At 42.4% G+C, this 27,438-nt stretch overlaps 1 protein-coding gene across 2 annotated transcripts in view; it reads right to left on the minus strand.

The window, feature by feature from the left end:
- vwa8 (von Willebrand factor A domain containing 8) overlaps nucleotides 1-27,438 on the minus strand; it is a 414,855-nt gene that overhangs the window by 145,274 nt on the left and 242,143 nt on the right. For both annotated transcript variants that reach the window (XM_078559607.1, XM_078559606.1), the window contains 4 exons: nucleotides 24,798-24,949; nucleotides 16,586-16,688; nucleotides 15,100-15,238; nucleotides 12,258-12,457 (listed from right to left, as the gene is read on the minus strand). In XM_078559607.1, coding sequence (XP_078415733.1) covers nucleotides 12,258-12,457; nucleotides 15,100-15,238; nucleotides 16,586-16,688; nucleotides 24,798-24,949 — 594 coding nt within the window. The remainder of the gene's footprint in view (nucleotides 1-12,257; nucleotides 12,458-15,099; nucleotides 15,239-16,585; nucleotides 16,689-24,797; nucleotides 24,950-27,438) is intronic.

The raw sequence follows: 27,438 nt of genomic DNA on the forward strand, positions 1-27,438 counted from the left end.
AAATAGAGTCACCTATTGCAGCGATACACCATAGCTTTCCCAGAGATCAGCAAAGCAGCATGCCAGGCATAAACTGATGGTCAACCTTCGTGCTATGTACACTATCTATAAATCCATAAGATTATCCACCTGCAGAAAACTATCAAAGTTCCGTGTTACACAGCAGTACGCATCAGGCCTAACATGCTGCAAAGTTCTATCTGTCAATCTGCTACACTTTTCCTGCTGAGCTATGCAAAGCCCGAGGTCTCTGGCATGCTACCCTACAGGTCTCCTCATGAGTTGGAGCCTCAGTGCACTTTGCCTGGCTCACTGGAAGTGCAGAGGCTGGGCTGTGGAAGGGGATTGGGGAATCCCTGGAACAAAGCTGGTGCAGATTCAGCAGCCTGCAGCAATGCTTCTCATGGGGCTGGAACAGGCTGGGTTTAGACACTGGCTTTTGAAGTACAAAATTGGTGCAAGTGACAATTCCCTTTAGGGAGAGGGGAGCACTGAAGGAGATCCAGGCAAGGAATATGAGGGGCTACCTCCTCAGAAATAACGGCCATACAAGAAGAGGTGGTGGAGCAGGCAACTGCAGTCTCTGAAGTCCCAAACAAGGAAGTTCAAGATGTTCGTCCAGGTTCACTATTGAGCTCTGTGTGGAATGGTTTTCAGTGCCATGTCTGTACCACACAGCAGATATACTTTCATCTTCACATCAGTGATTTCTAATCTTTAAACACTCCTTGCCTGTTGCTTATTAAACTTACAGCCAGTTGGTGAAGGAGGAGGCCAAAAGTCAATCTTTGCTCAGTTTTAGATTTATTCACAAAGTAAAACATTACAAACTCTGCAACCCACCACCAGTGTCAATAAGTGTCTCTTCATACTCTTTTGAGTATATCAATGAAACAAATTAATCAGTTAACTGATTGACAGCCCCTTAAAGGGGCACTGTAACAAAAATCAAAAAATGTTAACAGAAACTTAGCGAACTAAATTAAAATCACATTTTGATTATCCTTTTATACTCATTTGAGCATAATAAATAACTCATTAAACAAATTAACTAATTAACAACCCCTTTAAAGGGGCTGTAGCAAAAAAAACTTGAAAGGAAATTTATCCAGATTAAATTAAAAGAACATTCCTGGGGCTGATGATATACTCCAGCCCCTGCAGTGCTGACCAGTCGCAGAAAGCCTCAAGCTTTGTACCACCAGACACTGCGCAGTCCCTTTCCAAGGACACCCAGGCACGGAAGTAACCACAAAAGGGAGTCAGACAGTCGGGCTGAGTGACCTCCTCAACCACCCGCTGCCTGGACCTGTTAACGGCCACATTGACCATGCCCAGGAGCAGGCTAACAGAGGTCCTCTGCCCTGCCTGCCTCCCCACCCCGCCACACTGGGTGGCCAAAGATCAGGAGCATAGTGTCTCTTTATAAATATCTGACCTCTAGATAAATTAGAAGATGGCTCAAATGACCATCACAGCACAGGAGAGAGAATAGGCCAGACCTGTGGCACATACAACACTGAGAACACCCCAGTTGGTCACCCTACTTCATCATTACTTCTCCCATTCAAAGCGCATGTCAGAAGTGGATTCAAACCCACGCCTCCAGTCAGAGGCCAAAACACCAACCCCACAATGGGGAAGAACTAAGTCCTTGAGTCTGGTGCCTTAGCCCACTCGGCCATCCTAACAAGTTAGTGTCTCTTTAAATGGTCTTTTGAAACAATGTAAATCAATAAAATAAACTAATAAAGCGGGTAACAGACCCTGATGGGGCACTGTAACAAAAATAAAACTTCAAAAGAAACTTATCTAATTGAATGAAAATGGTTTTCCCAGGGCTGACGATGCACTCCAGCCCCCGCGGTGCCCACTGGTCGCAGGAGGCCTCAAGGGTGCCATGGACACTGCATGCTCCCTGTCTAGGGACACCCGGCCACGAACATAAGTGTCTCTTAATATTGGGGCAAGTAATTATCCAATGAATGTCTGCCCCCCACCACATACCCCACCCCCCAAAACACCACCACCCAACCTGTACACGCTTAACCTTAATTTATACAATCAACTTTGGTGATTTTGTCAGAACATACGAACACAGGAATGTAGGAGCAGGACTGGGTTATTCAGACCCCTGAGCCTGCCCTTATGTATACTTTTTATCCTTTCAGCCTAATCTAAGCAGCTGAGTGCCCCAGTTGCCCAGCTCTACGAGACCTCAGGTCACTCATCCTTGTCTTCTCATTGGATGCTGAAGAACATGGTGACAAAAGAGGGAAGATGAAAACTTAAGGGACCCCCTCTAGCTCCCTCTGAATCTCCAGATAGTGAAATAAAAGCAGAAAATACTGGTAAAACTCAGCAGGTCTGGCAGCATCTGTGGAGAGAGAAACAGAGTTAACATTTCAAGTCCATATGACTCTTCTTCAGAGCTAAAGAGAAGTAGAAATGTGATGTGATGGATTTTATACTGTTTAAGAGGGAGTGGAGCATGTGGAGCAAGATAGAAGGTCAGGGATAGATGACAGCTAAGGAGTGATTGATAAAGATGTAATGGGCACAAGGCAAAGGGAATGTTAACGGTAGTGGTAAAAAGTAAAGAAGGTGCTAATAATGGCATAAAGCAGAAGGCGTTAATAGCAGAACAAAGGTCAATCCTCTGTGAAAGCACAATATAAAAACAAATGGCAGATGGCCCTGTGGGCTGGGGGGGGGGTTTGGTGAAAAAGGATTTTTAAAAATGAACAAATAAATAAATAACATTTTAAAAATAAATAAATAAATAAATAAAAATTGGATTTAAAAAGGGGTCACAATGGAGGAGGGAGTCCATGGTCTGAAGTTGTTGAACTCAATGTTAAGTCCGGGAGGCTGTAAAGTGCCTAATCGTGTTCCTCCAGATTGCATTGGGCTTCACTGGAACATTGCAGCAGGCCAAGGATGGACATGTGGGCGTGAGAGCAGGGTGGTGAGTTGAAATGGTAAGTGACAGTGATATGCTTTCAGGGGCTTGCTGATGACTTTGCCAAAAGAGAAGCCCTCAGAACCCCTCAAGAACATCCAATTGCCAGCCACTCCTCTCATTGGGGTGACATTCTGAAGGTGAGTCACATTAGGTATCAGGAGATACTTATTGCATTACAACAGAGACTACACTTCAAAAGAGCCTACTTCATCAGTTGTATAGTGCTTTAGGGTATCCTGAGTTCAAGAAAAGTGTTACACAAATGCAGGTACTTTCCTTTCTCTAATGTCACTAAAAGGAAGTAGCAGAGAAACCAAAAATAGACAGCAGGACATAAAACCTGGGCTTGGCTGAAAGGGCAATGGCTGGATGAGTATTGGCCTTTATGGTGCAGTGTATGTCTGGTGGTGCAGTGTATGTCTGGTTGCTCAGTGATGGTGGCTGGGGGTTAAATTGTGTTGGTGCTCCAATCCAGGGAGAACCTAATCCAGAATCGTTTCTGCAGAAAATGGGTTTGGATTATCGCAGACCATGAGCATGTTGTGCTCAATGAATGGTGCCAACTTACACATTTGCAGCTGCCCTATCTTGTTGGTCCATTTTCTCTGCATCCTCCGTCTTGAGCAGAGCAGGGGGATAAGTTTAAACAAATGTCCATAGTATGGGTCAAATTGCTTTGGCCTGGTGAGGTGACAGACTGCTTTGGGTGGGGCAAGTCATGTTCCCCAAACAAATATTTCCAAAAGGCCACTCCACTCTGCATTAAGTGAAAGTACACAGAATCCCACAGACCTTCACGTCAAAAATTAACTCGCACAGAGAATAAGAAAAACCTTAGCAGAGTTGGATTTAACCTTGAAGAGGGGAGCTGGTGCACTGACAGCCCTACCCTCTGTTCAAGCTTTGATTGGAATCAAACATCAGAATCTGTCTGTGTTAATGGCACAAAGTGGCAGGGATTCTGAGAGAGTCCAGACTTTCCTCTGGAAATATTATTTCAATGAAGCCTGCACCCTGAAGTAGTGCACCTCTTGGCCTGATGTGGTGATTGAACGTTCCTTTCTGTTCATACTGCATTGTGCCATGCATTGATGATGTAGCTCTGTGAACTTTCAGACCCCAAAGTGCAACAAAATTCTGCCAAACTGGAAAATCCACCGAATTACATACACAGCATAGAAAGATGTCATTCAGCCCAACTGGTCTATGCTGGTGCTCATGTTCCAAATGAGCCTCCTCTCACCCTACTTCATCTCACCCCGTCAACAATCCTTCTTGTTTAGGGTAGCCATTTGTCCAGTCTTTAGCCTCTCTGACCCTTGTCCAGTACCTGGCGTCTTTATGTCCAGTATTTTTATTTGGGGTCACCAACAACGCCCATATCCACAGGGACTTGGCCCCTGGAATGTGCTGCTGTTCCATAAATGTTGATGATTCCCTCTCACCAGCTGGTCCTGGCCTCAGCCCAACTTGCTCCTGAGCACAGACAGTCTCCATGGTAACGAGCTGTGTACTTCCTCGACACTGGAAATCAGGCAGCAAATCAGGATGATGTCAGCACACCGGGATATCCCGGGACAAGTAGACTTGAGCTGAAGGGTTCCAGCGGTCTTTCAGCCAAGAGAGCTTAACCTGGGACAGTAGCTGACTCCAATTCGCTACCTCCATCGATGAATTGGTCTGGGATAAAGGGAACTTTGTAATGACACAGCGTCTCCATGGGGGCATCCAGTCTCTTCGAACTCAAAAACCCAAAAAGAAAATCAAAACACTCACCAACCGATCTATATCCCAACACTGCAATCTTCCCAAACTTTATTTGATTAGTCAATAGTTGGAACAAATTTTTTTTTAAAATTTCAATTCCGCAGGCTTGCATCAGTCACGTGACCGGCCACTTCCAACCACCACCCCCCCCCACTAAACGTTTATAATTAAGCTGGTCTGCTGATTGGTATTCTTCATCTCCATCAGTTAGCCACCTTATTCTAGTTATTTGATGAAATCAGATAGGTAAAATTATTGAAAAATTCAATGAGATAGTCTAACAAAAGTTAAAAGTATCCCACACTTCCAAACTAAGTAGTATATATGTAGGAGAGCATGTGATTTTCTCCGTCTGAATGCACCTTTAACATGAGTAACAGGGCTCTTTGAAAATCCATCCTCCAGCCTCTGAGGCAAAACTACTGAGAAGGCTTAAAGTATAGCCCAGTTCAGTTACATCATAACCTGTCTCATTTTCAAACACCATAACAGAGGGTAAAGGTTACAAAATGGTCATCAAATAAACCCTATTGCCTGCTTTGCTTTTTTATGGCCTTATTGATTTGTGATGCTACTTTTAGTGTTTTGCATATTTTTACTCCAAGAACCCCTTTATTCCTCAGCCCCATAACTTTCATATTTCTCTTACCAAAATGTAATACATTACACTAATGTACAATCCGCCTTCCTATATCCTAACCTACACAGACCTGTAACAGTGTGAAGGTATAATGATAAAATTGTAAGTTCATTGCTAAAGTACACTCACTGGTCCCAGTCTGGAATACGGAGTGGAGTAGCTTAGCGATTATGGCCCTGCACTAGCAACTCGGACATTGTCAGTTCAGTCCAATCAGGAGAAATTGTTAAATTGAATTCAATAAGAAGCTGGTCATTTGTGAGCCAATACCAGAGCATGTCCATTGTTTGGGTTTGAAATGCAATCAATTCTACATGTCCCATCCCCCTCCCAGCTCCTGAGGAAATGAAAAGCAATATGTGGCTTCGAATGACAAAACTACAAACTTGCAACAGGTTTAATTAACAAGCCAGAGCCAATAAGAGTAGCCATACTTTGAACACTGCTGGGAAAGGACTGCTACAAAGTGTATACCACTCTAAATCTATCCAATGAATAAAGAAAAAAGTTGGCAGAGATTTTGAACACCTTGAATGAACGCTTTGAACCCCAGGTGAATGTTACGTATGAATGCTAAACATTCAACACTGGAGGCCAAGGTGCAAATGAAACCATTGAACGGTATGTGACTGCAGTAACACAGCTTGCAGAAACATGTGAATTCGGGCAACTAAAAGATGATCGGATTAAAGATCGAATAGTCTTGGGCCTAAGAGATCTCTCAGTGAGAGCAAGTCTACTTAAAGTGGATAAATACACCGACTGAAGGCATGCAAAGTAGACTAGTCCAAAGACTAATGTCGCGTCGCACACAAACTACTCTTCCAATGGCAAAAAAAGGTACTGAAACAAGAAGTAGTAACAGGCGTGAATGAAAAAATCAAGGTGAAATGGCAGAGAGCCAAATTTCAGTTTGGCAAGACTGTCAAACCATTACCAGAGCTGAGCACTGGAGAGCCAGTCAGGGTACAAACCTTCAATGCTCTCAGCAGCAGTCGGGCCATGTGCAAACTTGGGACACGTGTAGAGAAATTGTCACCTGGATCATGCGCAGTGGAAGTGAAAGACCACATATACCGACACAACCGCAGGCATATCTGCACAACTAACAAAGCTGTTCCTTCCCAGCAATCAGGCAATAAGGAAGAAGGGATCTCACCAGCTGTACTGAGTACAGAACTACCATCAATCCCCGAGGTCCATGAGTCCCCAACAACAGCAATGGAGCAACAACAGTTACCATGGCAACAAGTGCCATGGGAAAGACACTCTACAAACAAGGAACATCATCCAGACGAACAACCAATGACAACGTGCACACGTACCATTAAGAGACCTGCTCAATTTAAAGGCTATGTATGCAATTAGGTGCAGAGATGGACAAGTAGAACAAATAGTTGTTATTGCTTGAGAACAGTGTGTGTACAGTGGGTAACTTGGGTAACTCACATTTACACATGATTGTGTATGCAAATTTGTCTTTTGTTCAGTAGGAAAAGGGGGTTGTTTGTATCTTTGTTTGGTATGAAAAGGGGGGTGTTTGGGTTTGAAATGCACTCACTTCTACATGTCCCATCTGGCTTTCCATAGTCAGGTGACCTCTGCCATGAGGCAGTCTTTTTAGCAGACATCTTGAGAAGAGTTCAATAAATATCTACAATGAGAAATCACTGAGGAAGCACTGCTATCTTAAACACAAAAAACCCATGAAAGCTTCCATTTTGTCATTAAAACCTAACTTCAGTAACATTCTGCCTGCAGGTATTCTAGTCCCACCCTTCATGGTTGATGCTTACTGCCCTCAGAGCAATACTACCTTGACGCTGTTGTCCATGCCCCCCAAGATCAAATTTAAATAAAATGTAATGTTCTGATCCTAGCCTTAAAGCATCTCGGTAGTTTACATTGATGGGAGCTTCACATGCTCTGTGGAATTTGACATCTGATGACCCCGAAAAGGCAGGATTCAACTTTGGTGTCAGTTTTCAGGTACATTTAGATAAGGGCACAATGCAAGGGTTTTGTTTATGTATGTACTTGACTAGGAGAGTAAGAGTTTAGCCTTGAATGCCTTAAAATCCTGCGCTTATATTTACTTGGCTCTATTTGTTACACACAGTCAAATTTTCTGCTCTGGGTTGAAGATGCAGCAGCCGATTTTGGATTCAGTAAATGTGGTCAGTATGTGGACTGGGGAAAGGGATGCAGAGTAATCCGCACCCAGCTGAGTTAGAGAGTACTGTACATGTCTGAGCTCTGGGGCCCCACCTTGCAGTATTGTGTCCAATGCTGGTTACTTGTTACATTGAGTACCTCTTCAACCTTCGAGAGAGTGCAGTGACGAGCAATGAGAGGGCTGAGATTCCACTCCAATCACTAGAGTGTCGCTTTGCCAGCAGCCAGGGGAAGCGTCCCCTGGTTTCATGTTGTGCCCTCACTTAAATGTAGTGGGAATGTTGGGATTTGGGAGAGGGGTTTTCTGGCGCAGCCTCTTGATGTGGCACCTGCCCTTCATGTTGGTGGCGAGGTTTGACACTGGTGTATTTCTGTTGTGCCTTTGTGATGGGATAGAGTCGCAGATGGTTAATGTCAAGAGGGTTAGGAAGAACAGTCTGCATCAGGCTGGAGGGCTTTGAACTGTTTGGTTTCAGCATTAAAGCTAAACTAAATGGCAGAGAGAACAAAAAACATCTGATCCCAAGAATGCAGCCGATGATGCAATCTCAGAAAACTTAAAATAGAAACAGAATAAACCAGGACAACCCCTCATCAGAAACTCAGACAGGACACTTAAGAAGCTGTTCTCAAGGCAAGAAGCTTCTTTGCTCCTACTTTTAAAGGCATACAGCACTCACATGGCACCAAGCCACAACTCATTGGAATTTCTGGAGCAGCAAAGGGTAAGGCCTCACCATCTCCAAATCAATATTGAAATAAAACTTGCATCATGGAGCTGACACAAACCTCCTTCACAAAATCAATGCTTGAGCAAATCAGCCTGGTTTTCCACTCACTCTGTGTCAGCCAACAGAATTTCTACCATTAGTTCCAGCACCTAATCCGAGCTGTCAATTTATGAAGAGAAGCTGTGGGAGCTAGGAATGTTTACACTGGAGCAGAACACTGAGTTCTGACTTTAGGGAAGGGTATGGGGGCAAGATAGACAGCAAAATATTTCAAATTAAATCAAAAAATGCTGAAATTACTCAGCAGGTTAGGCAGCATCTGTGGAGAGAAACAGAGTTAATGTTTCAGGACAAACACAGAAATACCTGGAAAAACTCAGCTGGTCTAGCAACACAGAAATACCTGGAAAAACTCAGCAGGTCTGGCAATCTTTTCTAATGTTTCAGGTCGATGGCCTTTCATCAGAAATCAGCTAATCAATCCCACAACCAACCAACAGGTCAGACAAAGCCCTGCAGTGTGGTACATACAGTCCTGGGCGGTGGTGGACAATCAAACAATTGATGGCAAGAGGAGGCCCCAAGGACATCACCATCCTCAATGCTGGTGAAGCCCCATACGCAGGGCAAAAAACAAGACTGAAGCATTTGCAACCATCTTCAGCCAGAAGTGCCAAGTGGATAATCCATCTCAGCCTTCACCGGAGGTCGTCAGCCTAGGTACGTCCTGTCCGCAAAAAGCAGGACAAATCCAACCTGGCCAATTATCACCTCATCAGTCTACTCTTGATCATCAGCAAAGTGATACAAGGGGTCGTCAACAGTGCTATCAAGCGGCACTTAATCAGCAATAAACTGCTCACTGACGCTCAGTTTGGGTTCTGCCAGGCCACTCAGCTCCTTACCTCATTACAGCCTTGTTCCAACATGGACCAAAGAGCTGAACTCCAGAGGTGAGGCGAGAGTGACTGCCCTTGACATCAAGGCAGCATTTGACTGAGTGTGGCATCAAGGAGTTCAAGAAAAACTAAAGTCAATGGGAATCAGGGGGGAAATCAGTCTACTTGTTGGAGTCATGCCTAGCACAAAGGAAAGTGGCTGTGGTTGTTGGAGGACCTCTTCAGGGCTGTCTCTTTGGTCCAATCATTTCCAGCTGTTTTGTCACTGACCTTCTCTCCAGCATAACGTGAGTGGTTCACAATATTCAGCACCATTCTTAACTCTTCAGATATTGAAGCAGTCCGTGTCCATATGCAGCTAGACCTGGACAACATTCAAGCTTGGGCTGATAAGTGGCAATTACCATTCGTGCCACACAAGTGCCAGGTAATTACCATCTCCAACAAGAGAGAATCTAACCATCTCTGCTTGACATTCAATGGCATTACCATCACTGAATTCCCCATTATCAACATCCGGTGGGGGGTTACCATTGACGAGAATCCAAACTGGACAAACCATATAAATACTGTGGCTACAAGAGCAGGTCAGAAGCTGGGATTTCTGTGGCAAGTAACTTACTTGCTGACTCCCCAAATTCTATCCGTCATCGACAAAGTACAAGTCAGGAGTCTGATACTCCCAAATTGACTGGAGGAGTGCAACTCCAACAATGTTCATGAAGCTTGACACCATCCAGGACAAAGTAGACAGCTTGACCAGCACCCCATCCACCACTTTAAACATTCAGCCCCTCCAGTATCGACACACAGTGCCAGCAAATGGATTGCAAATTGGTTAGAGGAGAAAACAGAGAGTAAACTAGGTGCAGTTTTTCAGAATGGTTGGAAATAAGTCTCCCATAGGGTTTAGTTCTGACACCAGTTCTGTTGACTGTGTATATAAATGATTTGGACATAAGCTTAGATCAATTGTTGTGCAAATTTACAGATGATATCAAAGTAAAACTCAAGGAATGTGCAAAGGGATATTAACTGGATAGCGGGATAGGCTAGGAATTATCAGATGAATTCAATATAAGTGTGATGTGAGTGACTTTTCTAAGTAAATAGCAGCAGCAATGATACTATGAATGGAAGTAGAGTCAAATCTGTGGAAAAGCAGAAGGATTTGGGAGATCAGGTCCACAAGTCAATAAACACAGCTATCTAGGTTGATAACGCTGTTTTAAAAGAAACCAGTAGAATTCTAACTTTTATTTTAAGAGGTATAGAACATAAAAACCAAGAGATAATGATAAGTATATATAAAACTTTAAAAGACCTCAGTTAGTGTGCTGTGGGCTTCACACTATCTGAAAGATATTGTGAGTTTAATGGGTTTAGAGAGAGTGCATCATGTTAATAGCGGTGTTGCTTGGCACGAACAAATACAACTACAAAGACAGATTAGTAGAACCAGGACTGTTTCCTTTGGAACAATGCAGACGATAAAGCAATATGATAGATGATTTTACAACTATGAAAGGATAGGGCAGGGTAAAAGACTGTGTTTAATAGTTGATGGATCAAGAACAAGGGGCCTTAGATAAAGGATACAGGGAGCAGGAGAAACATCTTCACATTGAATTGTGAGGCTGTGAAGTTCACTTTGGGGGTTAGTGGCTAAGGCAAAAATGATGTCACCATTCAGGATGAAATTGGATAGGTGAATGAAGGACAAGTGGATAAATGCGATAAGAAATGGTTTAGTGACAGGAAACAGACAGTAGTGATAAATGGTTGTCTTTCAGATTGTCAGGAGGTTTGTAGTGGAGTTCCTCAGGGGTCAGTGTTGGGACCCTTGTTCTTTCCCATATATATTAGTGACCTAGACTGTGGTGTGCACAGCATGATTTCAAAATTTACAGATGATACGAAGATTGGAAATGTTGTCAACCGTGATGGGGATAGTCTTGAACTTCAAAAGGGCATAGACATGTTGGTGGCAGATGACATCCAATGTAGAGAAGTGTGAAGTGATTGTTTTGGCAGGAAAGATATGGTGAGACAGCATAAAATAAAGGGAGAGCTTCTAAAGGAGGTGCAGGAACAGGGGGACCGTGGTATATACATACATTAGGCCATTGAAGAGGGCAGGGCATGTTGAGAGAGCAGTTAATAAAGCATATAGTATCTTAGGCTTTATTAATAGGGGCTTTGAGTACAAGGATAAGAAGGTCATGTTGAATTTGTATGAGACACTAGTTAGGCCTCTTCTGGAGTACCGAGTCCAGTTCTGGGCGCCATACTTGAGGAAGGATGTGAAGGCATTGGAGAGAGTACAGAGGAGATTCACAAAAACATTTCCTGGGATGAAGAACTGTAGCTACTAGGATAGATTGGAGAGATTGGGACTGTTATCCTTGGAGAAAAGAAGGCTGAGAGGAGACTTGATAGAGATATTCAAGATCCCGAGGGGTATGGACAGGGTAAATAGTGAGAAATTGTTCCCACTCAAGAGAACATCAAGAACTAGAGAGCACAGATTCAAAATAATTGACAAAAGGAGTAATTGTGATGTGAGGAAAATTTTTTTCACCCAGAGGGTGGTTGGAGTCTGGAACAAACTTCCTGAAAGGGTGGTGGAGGCAGGTTCAATCGAGGTATTCAAAAGGGAATTGGATTGCTACCTGAAAAGAGAGAATGTGCAATGTTGGGATAAGGCAGGGGAGTGGGACGAGGTGGAATACTCTTCCAGAGAGCCAATGCAGACTTGATGGGCTGAATAACCTCCTTCTGCACTGTAAAGATACTGTGACACTATGAGGAGTATTTAGTTAGGTGGAGAGTAAACACTGAGATGGACTAGTTGGGTCAAGTGACCTTTCCTTTGTTGTAACATTTCTGTATTTCTAAATTCATGCAGTGAGGATTTACTAAACTAGTACAGCCTATAGGTTACCTCAGGTAGCATGAATTTCTCACTAGTTTAGGAGGCGAACTTTTAAAAATCTGGTTTACACCACTGGAATAACATAGACAATGATCACTGTATCACAGAGATGGGCTATTAAAAGTCGGCCAACAACTTCAAATACCTGCTCCTCGTGAAGCACGACTTGGTCATGTAATGGTTGACTCAATGGAGCCACTGTCACAAACGGCTGCCAGATCCCACCAGCATTCCTGGGGAAGATGTCATACAAATCCACGTGGTGTATGGTATTGCCAGGCACGCTCATCGAGTAGAGAGAGACCGGATTGCATGTTGCCACATAAATGGAGTCTTTGGCTTCACCTGCATGAGATGAATGGTTATGTCAGTGGGCTAAATCTGCAAATGCCCAGGCACGCAAATCTCAAATTCATCAAACTTAGCAGCTGCAAGCTTTGTTTTTCACTGCACATATCATGTGTCCTGACTCCTTTCTTCCTATCGTTGGAAAAAAGGAACGGATTTCAAACTCTGACTTGCTCTGCTTCCTTCTGCCCTGTCCCATCTCCAAGTCACAAATGAGCCTGTCTCGACTCTCTAGACTACATGCTGTATAGGAGGTTGGAGACCCTTCCCCAGTCTAGCCACATGTATAAAGCAGCCAGGTGGAGGAGTAGCTGTGCTTCTCCACATGAAATGTATTCATTGAACTAGCTATTTCACATTGAGATAGGTGGTGACAGAATCACAGTATTAGTGAATTGACTGTTCCCAGATTAAAGCAGAACGTGTATTGACTATATGCAATGTGAGCTTGGTGTCAACTGTGGTTCAGGTGGTAGCACTCTCGGCTCTGAATAAGAAGGTTGCGAGTTCAAGTCCCACTCCAGAGGCCTGGGCATAAAAACCTGTCCGGCTCTCCAGTGCAGTATTGAGGGAGAGCTGCACTGTCAGAGGAGCTGCCTTCAGATGAGACATTAAAACGAGGCTCCGTATGCCCTCTCAGTGGACATAAAAAAGCTAATGGTATAATTCAGAGAAGAGCAGGCAGCTCTCCCCAGTGCCCTGACTGATTCCTCAACCAACATCACAAACAAGAGTTTATTTGGCCATTTATCACATTGCAGTTTGTGGGAGCTTGCTGTGTGCAACTGGCTGCTGTGTTTCCTACATTACAACAATTACTTCACTTCAAAATGATTTAATTAGTTGTAAGGTGCTTTGGGATGTCCTGAAGGTATGAAAGGCATTATACAAGTTCAAGCTTTTTCTTTAATACTTGTCATTATTTTATTCTTGGGATCGTTCCCACTAACTTTGCTCTCCTGGAGGCTGTAACTAGTGCATGTGTGCGCGCACCTGATGCCCTCTACTGTATTTCCCACTTTCTCTGGGTGAGTCCAAATTGTAGATGCCAGCTGGGTAGTTGACTGTGAGTTGATGTCAGAGATGATGCTCTGTCTCCATGGTAGAGCCTACCTGACCATATGTCTCTCACCGATACTGAGGTCAGGGTAGGACCCAAGAGCTGCCTGGCAGACCAGGAATGGAACCAAGAACTATCCTGTACTTTGTAGCGCACACCAGGCAATGCATTAATTCACTAAGGAGGCGTTCAGATATCCCTTTTCAGCCTAACCTGGTTTTGGTATGTTGACAGGCATTGTTGGCAGTGATCCATGTCTCAACATATTTTCCACTGCTGACGTTAACCAACAGATTGAAACATTCAGTGAGTGACCAGCTGTGTTCTGTCACTATTTGTGCCAGAAATATGACAAAAGCCGATGGTAAAGAAATGGTAGAAATCTCCTTTCCCCTCTCCAAACAACCTTCGTTTCTCAACTCTCGAAAGCTTTACTTAATTAATTTCACCTGAACACATGTTGAGGTCATTTTCCGATGACTGCTCGATTCAGCTGAGTCTGAGAAAAACTGGCCATTTTTCTTCTTTATTCATTTATGGGATGTGGGCTTTGCTGGCTGGGCCAGCGTTTATTGCCCATCCCTAATTGCCCTTGAGAAGGTGGTGGTGAGCTGCCTTCTTGAACCGTTGCAGTCCATGTGGTGTAGGTACACCCACAGTGCTGTTAGGGAGGGAGTTCCAGGATTTTGAACCAGTGACAGTGAAGGGGCGGTGATATATTTCCAAGTCAGGCTGCTGAGTGACTTGGAGGGGAACTTCCAGGTGGTGGTGTCCCCATCTATCTGCTGCCCTTGTCCTTCTAGATGGTAGTGGTCGTGGGTTTGGAAGGTGCTGTCTAAGGAGGCTTGGTTAGTTCCTGCAGTGCATCTCGTAGATGGTACGCACTGCTGCCACGGTTCATTGGTGGTGGAGGGAGTGAATGTTTGTTGAAGGGGTGCCAATCAAGCGGGCTGCTTTGTCCTGGATGGTGTCAAGCTTCTTGAGTGTTGTGGGAACTGCACTCATCCAGGCAAGTGGAGGGTATTCCATCACACTCCTGACTTGTGTCTTGTAGATGGTGGACAGGCTTTGGGGAGTCAGGAGGTGAGTTACTCGCCACAGGATTCCTAGCCTCTGACCTGCTCTTGTAGCAACAGTATTTATTTGGCCATGTTTCTAACATTACAACAGTACTTCATTGCCTGTAAGCACTTTGGGACATCTGGAGGTTGTGAAAGATTCTATATAAATGTAATTCTTTCTTCCTAATCATCTAGAAACACTGCATCTGCCATGTGAATCTTTTTACACCAAAAGCATTTCCTGCTAACTGATTGCACAAGTCTTGGACTCTCTGCACTCTAGTTCTGCTGCACTTTTCTTATTGCTAACTTGTCAATTGTAATGTGTGTTTGCTGGGGAACAGCCTGCCTGCAAAACTTTACCAATTCCTTCTATCTTCAATTTTGATGCAAAGGAAAAGCATTTGCAGCCTCGAAATTCACAAAGAAATCTGTAAACTAATGACAAGAATCATTGTGGCTCAGAGAAGCGAGTAGCCCCCTGAATGAGGAAACGCCTGTGATTGAGAGGGCATTACCTTTGGCTGTGGCAACATCACAAACAATATTAACTTCATTCAGGGGAATTCTCCAGTGGGCTTGTTGCTCTGTGAAGCTGAGCCCCCTGGACTCATGTCGTTCTAGGGGATATCCCTTGACCCTCAAGTACACAGGACCCTATTAACAGAAGAAAAATGGTTAGATTCCATTTAAAGCTAAACACGCTTACAATTTGATTCAGCATCCATTAGTAAAACATCTCCTTTATGAGCACATTGAAAATACCAGCTGCATTTGATTGATTGATAAGTTATTTCTATAGTTGACACAATTCAAGGTTTCAAAATACAATTGGCTAAGGGACAGAAAGCAGAGAGTAGTGATGAATAGTTGTTTATCCAAATGGATGAATGTTTACCGTGGCGCCCCCGCATGGGTCAGTATTATTACCATTGCACTTTTTGACATACTGTAGGTTGTGGCGTATTAGTCGACCCAAAATATAAGACAACCCCTTGTTTTCAGTGCCAAAAATCATGTTTAGGCTTATTCTTGGGCGTATAAATCCTTTTTCAGCTACGAAACGTTATACTAGCATTAGGAGTTGGCCTCAATTTTTCACCTCAGAAATTTTCACCTCAGTTTTATTCACCTTATAAGTCGGCGCACGGGATCAAGCAGGCGATATGGACTGTGTTGCGAAGATGATGCGTGGGAGTTTAAGACACGCCCACACAGAGCAGACTTCGCATGTGAATGACAAACAGAAATGGGCCCTCCATCAAAAAGAATGAAGTATGAAGCTGCTTTTAAGCTAGAAGTTGTAACATTTTCTAACTTAGCTGTGCTGCAGCGAGGGAGTTTGGTGTTAGTGAAAAACTAGTGCAAGAACGGAAGGAGGAATCCGCCCTGAAGAAGATGCCCAAGACCAAATGCACCATGAGAGCGGGGACCAGCCACTGGCCTGATCTTGAGAAGCATGTATCATACTGGGAAATGAAAATCATCAGAATGGCTACATCGTCATCAGAAATGAAATGTATACATTCGCAGTTAAGTGGCTAAATCAAACCCTGAGTTCAGCAAAGATTTCAGAATAACAGCTAGTTGGTGTTGCTGCTTTATAGAATGAAACAGTCTAGTGTTGCAGCAGAGGACTAAGATCACTCAGAGACTACCAAGAGATCTCTATGCCAAATCTACCAGTGGTTCATCATCAGACTGTAATTCTGCAGGCCACGGCTCTTCGAGTAGACATCCAAGTGCTTTTTAAATGTGGGGAGAGTTTCTGCCTCTACCACCTTTGCAGACAGTGAGGTCTAGGTCCTTACTACCCTTTGGGCGAAAACAATATTCCCCCATCTCCCTTTTATTCCTTCGACCAATTACTTTAAATCTATGCCTCCTGGTTTTTAGCCATCCTGCTAGAGTAAATAGATTTTCTATTTGAAGTATAAATCTTGTAAATAGATACCTAAATGTAAACACTGTCATGTTATACAGGAGAAATAAAGGGAACCAAACCTTTATGGTTGTCTGCTGACACTCTGTAGGGCAAAGAAGCTTCCGGCTTTCCGGTTGGTTGAAAGTCCAGTGGCTGGTGAATTTACACTCCGGCAAAGGTAATCTGTCAAACGTTTACAAGTTAGAGCAGTGTAGCTTCACAGCATACCAAGACATCCCTTCAGAGGTTCAACAAAGAGAAGAGTTCACTGCCAAAACCACAGCAGAGCTATTGTTGGATTGGCACTATATACGATACAAACACAGATATTAATGGAGTGGGAGGAAGGAAGCAAGGATAGTAGGGATGGTGGGAGCAAGGGTAGGAGGGAGGGTTGGATGGAGGGAGGCTGAGAGGGAGAAAAGGAAGGAGGGGAGGAGGAGGGGAGGAGGGACGGAGGAGGGAGAGATGGAGGAAGGAGGGAAGAAGGGTGGAGGGAGGGTGGGACAGCAAGTGGGATGGAGGCGGGGGGAGGGAGGAAGGAGAGTTTTTGGGAAGGTGGGAAGGAGGTTGGTGGGAGGGAAGGTAGGACGGAGGGTGGGATGAGGGAGGTGGTGGGAGGGACGGAGGGAGGTTGTGGGGGGATGGCGGGTAGGAGGGAGGGCAGCAGGGTAGGAGTGACAGTGGGAGGGAGGGTTGGAGAATGCGGGAGGGATGGAGGGAGGGTGTGAAGGAGGGATGGTAGGTGGGAGGGAGGGGAATAAGGAACTTACATTAAGGGCGCCTTCCACAACTTCAGGGTGGCCCAAAGTGGTTCACAGTCATTGAAGCGTTTTTGAAATGTAGTAACTGTTGCAATGTAGAAAAATGGTTTACGCATAGCAAGATCCCACATCCATACAATGTGACAAGTGAGCAGATAACCAGTTTTTGGTTGCATTAGTTGAGAATCAATATTGATAATAACACTGAGGACACTCTCCTTTGAATAGTGTCCAGGGCTTTTGCATCCACCCGGGGAGGACAGGCATGGCCTCAGTTTTACATCTCATCTGAAAGGCTGCACCTATGACAACTCCCTCTATATTATAAATGTCAGCAGGGGTTAGGTAAATTGGCCCTTAGATAGAAATAGAGATGGTAATAAGAGGGAACAAATTTCACATGGTCTCAAAAAGAATTAAAAGGAAGGTTAGAAAATGCCTTTTCACAGTTCAAATGCAGAATTCAATGCCTCAATAGTGTAATCTTCCACTTCTCCACTCTATTACCCACATTGTTCCTCCCAGTAAACAGAATTGGTCAAAAACTCACAAGGAGCAAGCACACAAATGCAGAAAAACACCAGTCCATAAATGCCATTAAAAGGGAATTAGTTGCTTGGAAAGGAAAACTATTAAAGGGGAACAAGGAGATTGGGATTAGACTGGGTGGGATATAAATGACTGTAGGGAGTGAGCTGAAGAGCGGCATTAAGGTGCATGAAATATTAATGGTGGAGAGTTTTGAAACATAATCAAGGTGTTCATAGCTGTAAATCTATGATATAAAACTGTAGAGTGGAAATTACTGAATACGCTCATACCAAATTAATCTCTCTGCTACTTAAACAGTCAGGTTAAAATCTCCGTCAAATAGAAAAGAGAGAAGCAGGTTAAGCATTGTAATGAGAAAATCACAGATAGCAATTTCTAACCTGCCACATACTAAATTTAAAAACAAAACAATTCACCTGCAATAAATGAAATAAATTCTAGGCATTTAATATTTTGCCAACACGGACAGTCCCATATGTGCTTCACATCACAGTGTGACAGGCTTTGGGGCTGCAAATGCATCATTTTTTGCCATGTATCTCTGTTAAGACATACAGGACCACAGACACAACCCTTTCCACTTCTATCAAAATTTATTTTTGGTAGCTTTCCTCTCAATTATTAATTTTTGATACACTTTGATCTAGTTTATTAAAGAAAGATAAATAGGGAACTGGACAGGGCATTGGTTTAGATACTTGCGTTTTCCCTTGGTGACAAGGGTTGAAATCCAGTCCAAGACCTCTTCTGCTAGCTCCTACTGGTTCATTAATTGACCATGAATCAATAACCTTGTTTGCCTAATTTCTTGTTTTATTTCTCACTTTTCTTAATAATAGAGCATGCTTGACATTTTTTCAATTTGAGGAGCTATTTTTGAATCATGAGCATTTTGGAAGAACAATACATTTTTTCCACCTACTTCTTTGAAGACTCTAGGTTGAAAATTGCAAGGATCTGTGCTTGTGCCTCAGTTATTTACAATCTAGATCAATGACTTAGATGAGGGGTCCGAGTGTAATCTACCCAAATTTGGTGATGATAGAGCTAGGTAGGAAAGCAAGCTGTGAGGAGGATGCAAAGAGGCTGTAAAAGGATACAGACAGGTTAGGTAAGCGGGTAGGAAGGTGGCAGATGAGATATAATGTGTCAAGTGTCAAATTATTCTCTTTCATAGGAAGAATAAAAGAGCAGAATATTTTTTTTTAAAGATGAGAGATGAGTTAATATTGGTTTTCGGAGGGACTTGGGTGTCCTTGTTCATGAATCACAGCAAATTTACATGCAGATACAGCAAGCAATTAGGAAGAAAAATAGTCTGTCAGCCTTTATTGCAATGGGGTTGAAGTATGAAAGTAAGGAAGGCTTGCTGCAAATGTATTCTCTGGAGTTTAGAAGAATGAAAGGCGATCTCATTGAAATGTATAAAATTCTGAGAGGGTTTAAGAACATAAGAAATAGGAACAGGAGTAGATCATTCGGCCCCTCGAGTCTGCTCTGCCATCAAATAAGATTATGGCTTATCTTCTTGTGTTTCGATTTCCACATTCCCATCTGATCCGATAACCTTTGATTCCCTTGCCTAACAAGAATCTATCTACCTCTGCCTTAAAAATATTCAATGACCCTGCCTCCACCACCTTCTGAGGCAGAGAATTCCAAAGTTGCACAACCCTCAGAAAAAATTTCTCCTCGTCTTTGTCTTAAAAGGATGATCCCTAATTTTAAAACTGTGCCCCCTAGTTCTGGACTCACCCACAAGGGGAAACAACCTCTCGACGTCCACCTTGTCAAGGCCGTTCAGGATCTTGTATACTTCAATCAAATCACCCCTTATTCTTCTAAATCTAGTGGAAACAAGCCTGGTCTGTTCAACCTTTCCTCATAAGACAACACACTCATTCAAAGTATCAATCTAGTAAACTTCCTTTGAACTGCCTCCAATGCATTTACATCCTTCCTTAAATAAGGAGACCAAAACTGCACACAGTATTTGAGGTGCAGTCTCACCAATGCCCTGTTTAGCTGAAGCATAACATCCTTACTTTTATGTTCAATCCCTCGTGATAAAGGATAGCATTCCATTAGCCTTCTTAATTACTTGCTATACCTGCATACTAACTTTTTATGACTCATGTACTAGAACACCTAGATCCCTCTGCACCTCAGAATTATGCAGCCGTTCTCCATTTAACTAATATTCTGCTTTTTTGTTCATCCTGCCAAAGTGAACAACTTCACATTTTCCAACATTAAACTCCATTTGCCAGATCTTTGCCCACTCACTCAAACTATCTATAAATTTTTTAAAAACTTATTTGTATTTGGGATGTGGTCATCGCTGGCTAGGCCAGCATTTAGTGCCCATCTCATTGCCCTTGAGGGCATTTAAGAGTGAACCACATTGATGTGGGTCTGGAGTTACATGTAGGCCAGATCAGGTAGGGGCAGCAGATTTCCTTCCCTAAACAACATTAGTGAACCTGAACCAGATGGGATTTTACAACAATTGACAATGGTTTCATGGTCATCACTAGGCTTTTAATTCCATATTTTTATTGAATTCAAATTCTACCATCTGCCCTGGGTCTCTGGATTACCAATCTAGTGACAATACCACTATGCCACCGCCTCCCCCATCTGAAACCTCCTCATGTCCTCTTCATAACATACTTTCCTTTGTGTCATCTGTGAATTTAGCTCCCATGTCTTCACTCCCCTCATCTAAGTAATTGATGTAAGTCATAAAATGTTGAGGCCCCAGTACAGACCCGTGGTATTCCACTTGTTACATCCTGCCAATCAGAAAAAGACCCATTTATGCATGCTCTCTGCCGGCCAGCCAATCTTCTATCTATGCTAATATATTACCCATTACACCACGCGCTTTTATTTTCCGTAACAATCTTTGATGTGGCACCTTATCAAATGCCTTCTGGAAATCCAAGTGCAGTATGTCTACCGGCTCTCCTTTATCCACTGCACATGTTACTCCTTCAAAAAAACTCCAATAAATTGGCTAAACATGATTTTCCTTTCACAGGGTAGATGCTGAGAGGATGGCTCCCCTGACTGGAGAGTCTAGAACTAGGGTCCGTAGTTTTAGAATAAGCAGTTGGTCATTTCAGACTCAGATGAGGAGATATTTCTTCATTCAGAGAGTTGTGAATCTTTGGAATTCATTAAACCAGAGAACTGTGATGCTCAGTTGTTGTGTATATTCAAGAAAGAGATCAATAGATTTTTGGGCCTAAGGGATATGGGGATAGTCAGAAGAAGCGGAGTTGAGATAGAAGATCATCCATGATCGCCAGAACAGGCTCAAGGAAGGTGTATGGCCTACTGCTGCTCCTATTTATGGCCTCATGAGGATTTGTCAATCTTCAGCCTCACTCCATTGCATCTTTTATTTTTTAGTCAATCTAGCATGTTTATCCTCATGATTTATTTTTAATTTTCCTTGTTACCTCTGGTAATTTATTCTCTTCCACTACTGTGAAGAATTATAACAAGTCTGCCATGATACTATTTTCAACTACAGTATCACCCACATCTGTCTTAGCCACAATCTTTTACTCGATATGGCTTTCTCGAAATTACTTCCCATAAATTACTTGACTTGTTCAGCTACCTCTGACTTTAGATGGCATTGGCACCATGTGCTTTTACCTCATCCTCAGCAAAATGTAAATTAGGAAATTAGCTTGACCATTCTACCCTGTTCTGCACATGGCAGAAGTGGAACAATGTTAACTGTATGCAGGGCCGTGTGGATAACAATGAGTGTGTTCCAGAAATTCTAACTCGTACTTAGGAAATCTGACATGGCTATGAGTGATATTTTACCAAGTGGCAATGAGAGAATTACCCTGCCAGAGTTAAACAGATCTGTAGTCACAGTTAATTTGTGTGTGTGACTTGACAGAATGTCTTTAAAGCAGCTTTGTGAGTAGTTATGTCAAGTGTTTGCAGTCTAGCAGAGCTGCTTTGCCTCTGTTCTAACTCCTGGTCTGAATGGGCATGTACTTTGGGAAGACTGCCCAATGCTCTTTCAAATGGAATGGTGCATCATTTATAAACAATGCTGAAGCCAGCTCAACTGCATGCACCAAATTTCTCAACTCCTCTCCCTTGGATCCTGAATGAAGAATAAGTACATTTTTTAGCTTGTGTAAGTGCCGTTTTGAAGCATGGGATGGTGAGCCTACTAAAATTTCAAAGGTTCCAAAAGAACAGCAGCATACAAAGCAAAAAGATTGAGTTTACTAGTCCTGTGTGTACATCTGGGGAGAGAGGAGGGTGATGGTGTACTTACCTGAGCAAAATGCATTCATTTGAACAGTTCCAAATACATTTTTTGAGAGAAGCTCATGAAAAGCCACATTCTTCACACTGACAGGTTCATTAACCTGCTGGGCACAAGTTGCAGTTGGAAGTGAAAGCAGTCAGGAAGTTAATTTCTGAACCAGTCTGCTCAGTATGTGTACCTGTTTGAGATAACCTGTGCAGTTAACTCAACAGGTTGCTGCGAGGAAGAAATTGTGCAAGTTTCTGCCTCTGGTGTGGACTCTTAGTTAGCTGAGAACATGAATTGGCCCAAAGAGCTATAGCTTGGTCTCCTACCTGTGTTCCACCAACACTCCATACTTGGAGCAAAGCCTCACTGACTTTGACCCATTGTGTAAGGAGGAACGACAGAGTTTATAGCTGAGACCAGTTTAATTTATTTGTTAAGCCCTGTTATTTGGAGGGGAAATTCACTCAAAGGTTGTGCAGAGTTCTACTTATAGTCGAGAAATTATTTAAGTAAACCCTATCTCAGGGCTTTCTCACAAAGGCATCCTATTAAAGCTGATTTTACAATAACCTGCTGGCTTGGTTCAGTGGGTGCAACTTCAAGTCTGATGATTGTGGGTTCAAGCCCCACTATAGGATTTTAGACTTGGAATCCAGTAGTGAGGGAATACAGAAATGTTACCGTTCAAATAGGATAATAAAACAAGCCCCAGTCTACCTGCTCCAGCTGATGTAAAAGATTCCATGGTGTTATTTGAAGGAAAGTTCTTCTGGCATCTCACTTGAACTGAATGCAAAGCATTTCGAAACATTGTGAGAAGTGGGAAGGTTCTTTATAAATGCAAGATTCTTCTCCCCAAAGACACTTTGTCTGACCAGCTGTATATAACGCAGGCGGGCAAAAGTGCTCAATGAAACAAGAGTACTCTGGAGCCAAAGGAGCTTTGGATATCACAACAGAATGGTCATAGAGCACGGATCTTACAACTACATGGAGTGGTTGAAATGATTAGTATAGATGTATTTGGGGGAAGCTAGATAGTAACATGAGGGAGAAAGGAATAGAAGAATTTACATATAAGGTGAGATGAAGTAAGATGGCGGGAAACTGGCGTGAACAAATGGCTGGAGTGGGCTGAATGGCCTGTTTCTGTGCTGTAAATTCACATTCACTCCCTCCATCACCGGCACACAGTGTGAATCATCTACAAGATACACTGAAGCAACTCGCCAAGGTTCTTTCGACAGCACCTTCCAAACCTGCGACTTCTGCCACTTAGATGGACAAAGGCAGCAGGTACATGGGAACATCACCACCTGCAAGTTTCCCTCCATGTAACACATCCTGATTTGGAAATATATCGCTGTTCCTTCACTGTTGCTGGGTCAAAATCCAGGAACTCCCTCTCTAACAGCACTATAGGTGTGACAATAGTGATTCAAGAAAGCGGCTCATCACCACCCTCTCAAGGGTGATTAAGGACTAGCAACAAATGGTGGCCTCACTAGTGACGCTCACATCCCACGACAGAATAAAGAAAAAGCCCTGAGGGGCCAGGTTTTCTTGCGCCAAATCAATGGTGGCAGGGGGCAATTTTGGGCTTGCAGTGCACACTGGGTGATCCTAGAGAAAAATAAAGCCCTTCCCAGTCAAGCAAAATCATCATGACTCAGCTTCCCTTTCAGCAGCTTTTAAGAAGAGGACACTCATCAGCTACACCCATTGTAGGATGTGTAGCACCAAGGCTGCCCCATTCTCCCGCTAATTTAAGTGTGGATAATTTGCACAAAAGCTCTAGCACCTTCTGAGCTTGATCACCGTGGGTTGCGGCAAGCTCACCGGTCACATCATAGGCCTCAGGTCTCCGTAGTCAGCAACACAAGGAAATAGCATATCAGACATTCCACCACTATCACCCCACAGAGTTCATCAACACTGAATGCAGCAGAAACTAGGTTATCTGCCTCCACTCAATTCACCATTCGACAGCTTCAAGCGTCAGGACACCAGATATCCAAGCCTACTAGCCTCAATGGAAATCCTAGACAGTTGCTAGCAACAGGAAAATATCCTACATCAAAATTTACCAAAGGAAAATAAACACATCCATTTCAAGAAAAATACTTGTTTCTTCTCTTTTTAATTCTAGTAGTGATAAAATATATTCGTGTGTGCGAATTTTAAGTAAAATTCTGGGTCACATATGTAAGACATTCGGAGGGAAAGGTAAATAAGTTATACTATCACTGGTGGGACAGTTAACCCTTTGTGGATTGCAGAATTTCTGCAAGAGAATAGAAAATATTAATTACATTTTTTAGGCTCCAGATAGTGCTATGCATTAAAAGTGTCAGCATTTCTTCCATTTTTAGTTATATGAAATGATGGACAAAATGTCCAAAAATTGCAATGTGTGATGGTTTAAGAAATAGCTTCTGAAACAAGGACAGACACACAAGTCCAGTGAAGAAACAAATATTTTCCTTTATTGTAGACGATTTTCAAGTTTCTCAAATTAAATTACTGAACACTTGCTGTGGAGCTACGATAAAATTTTGTTTCAATATCTGAAGCTCAATCCTCAGTAATCAACAATTGATTAGCAGCATACAGTAAGTCTCAATGAATAATGCAAGGTGGCATTTTCCATTCACTTAGAAGTTAACATATTGAGCTTACTCCTTGGCCAACTGTACATTAGTAGGCTTGGCTCCTATTGGTATCCCGTGCTTGTGCAGAGCGTTGATCAGGATTTCACGCATTTCGCCATTGTAGGAATCAAAGTCAAATACATTCCGAACCACATTTGCGAGTCCCTCAGTAGGGAATTTCTGTGGAGAGACATAACACAAGAATAGAGTCCTGTAAAATTTCCAATGACACATTCATACATCATCCTGTGTGAGTTCTGAACTTTAATTCAGTTTATACAGTCACTTCAATTATTTCCCGAGAAATAAATATGTATTATTTCAGGAAATCAGATGCACATTTTAATTAACTGCTCGTTGATTTTTTTGGTGAGACAATCACTACTGTGCTTAAAATTAGAAGCATTTACTACCCATTATAATATTAAGTGTTATGTACATGAAAATAGTGCTTAGTACAAAATGGTTCAATGGTAGCTCTGCCAATAGGGACTCTGTTGAGATGTAGTGCGCATAAAATATCTTGCTAACATTATTCAGATCTAAACCAATTATACAACAGCCTTAAAATTGCTGTGAGGATGACAAACTAACAGCTCCCACAACTCAGAAATGCAAACTAGAAAGGCTCCTTTCAGAAAATAATTTTGGGGAAGAGTATATGAGCAAGAATGTTTGCACATGTCACATACCTATCCTGACATTCACTCATTAACTTATCAAGAAGTAAAAAAGCAATTTCTCAACACAACAGGTTTACAATGTCCCCTTCTGGTCGTTTTTTTTCTTACCATTCCTTTCAGTTTCTTTTTTACTTTCTTCTCTCTTAATCCACTCTCTTTATAACCCTCTTTTTATTTCATCTAGTCTGACTCTAAGTCATTCCATTTCTGTCTCTGTCATTCCGTCTGTTTCTTTTTCTATCTTTTATCATTGGTTATAAAGCTGGGTTATCAGGCACAACATTCATGAGGCATCAATATTGTTGTGCCATTATTAATTCACATTTCCAGAAATTTGTGGCGCAATTATAGTGCAATCTGAAAAGTGAGAGAAAGTTCAATTCATGTCGTTCATCATGTGAAGTGCCACTGCAGCAACTTCTGGGCCAACACATTGGACAAAGCATTTGCCAACAGCACCGAATTTCAACATGGTCCAGATATGCAATAGTATTGGCTTTGCTCATTGGTAGCACTCTCACCGCTGAGTCTGAAAGTCAGGTGTCTCAAAATCCAAAGGATTTGAGTGTATAATCTAGGCTGCCACTTCAGTGCAGTGCTCAAGGAGTGCTGCATTTGTCAGAGATGCTGTCTCTGGATAAGACATTAACCATCTCGGGTGTATGCAAAAGATCCCACAGCATCATACGAAGATGCATAAGGGAATTTCTGGTAGCCTGGTCAAAATTCCTCCTTCCAACAGCAATACCAACATTAATTTGTCATTTATCCCATTCATTGTTTGTGAAACTTTCTAACTCACTAACTTGCCTGCCATGTAACAAAAGTGACGGCATTTTAAAGAAGTTGTTAATTTCTATAAGACCTGGGGAATATCCTGAGAGTACATTAAGGTGCTGTATAGATGCAAGTTCTTTCTTGCTTAGTATTTTAATTAAGTTTGCAGATGAAGGCACACAAACATCACTTTGAACATTTCAACTTAGAAAAAAACATAACTTCTGTACTTGAAGTTACTAAAGAGCCTCACATGTTGAGCAGTTGTTTAATTCTGTTTGCAGTTAAAACCTACTGCTCGAAATTGTGGTCATAGTTTCAGCTGGTAAAACTGACATAAAACAACAATAACTTGTATTTATATCGCACCTCTAATGTTGAACCGTTTCTCTCACTCTTCAGATTGCATTATAATTGCGGCACAAATTGCTGGAAATGTGAATTAATAATGGCACAGCAATATTGATGTCTCATGAATGATGTGGGTGATAATCTAAAACACCTCAAGATGTTTCACAGAAGTATTATAAAACAAAATATGATACTGAGTAACGTAAAGAGATGTTAGCACGTGACCAAAGCTTTGTTAAAGAGGTAAGCTTTATGAAGTGTCTTAAGGGACAAAAATGAGATAGAGGTTTAGGGAGGCAAATTAAAGTATTTTGTTAAGTTAAAAAACAAAAACCTACACAGTTTATTCGCATCTCAAAGCCTTTGCAGAAACATTACAAATTACTCCTACTCCTAACAAAATTTATTTATTTTTTTTAAAGAAATCAATATAGAGTAGGACATCAAGAAATAGTGCCAAGGGATCTTTGAAGCCACCTGCGATGGCTAAACATCTCATCCAAAAGACTGCATCTCCAACACTGTCTCAGCACTGTGCTAAAATGTCAGCCTCCACTATGTTCTCCATTCTCCAGAGCTTCAACCCATTGTTTTTTTTAATAGGGTCGAGAAAGCTGCCACTAAGCCATAATTGATACCTAAGTAGAACATTAGATGGCAGGAGAGATTCCTTAAAACCTACAACCTTGACCAACCATCTTTTAACTTATGCCACTGTGAAATGCCTCATGATGTTCTTCTATACTAAATGCGCATTTTTTATTCATTCGTGGAATGTGAGTGCCGCTGGCTAGGCCACCATTTATTGCCTATCTCAAATTACTCTTGAGAAGTTGCTAGTGAGCTGCCTTCTTGAAC

This window comes from Cetorhinus maximus, chromosome 16, assembly GCF_964194155.1.
Source record: "Cetorhinus maximus chromosome 16, sCetMax3.hap1.1, whole genome shotgun sequence".
Classification (NCBI taxonomy): Eukaryota; Metazoa; Chordata; class Chondrichthyes; order Lamniformes; family Cetorhinidae; genus Cetorhinus; species Cetorhinus maximus.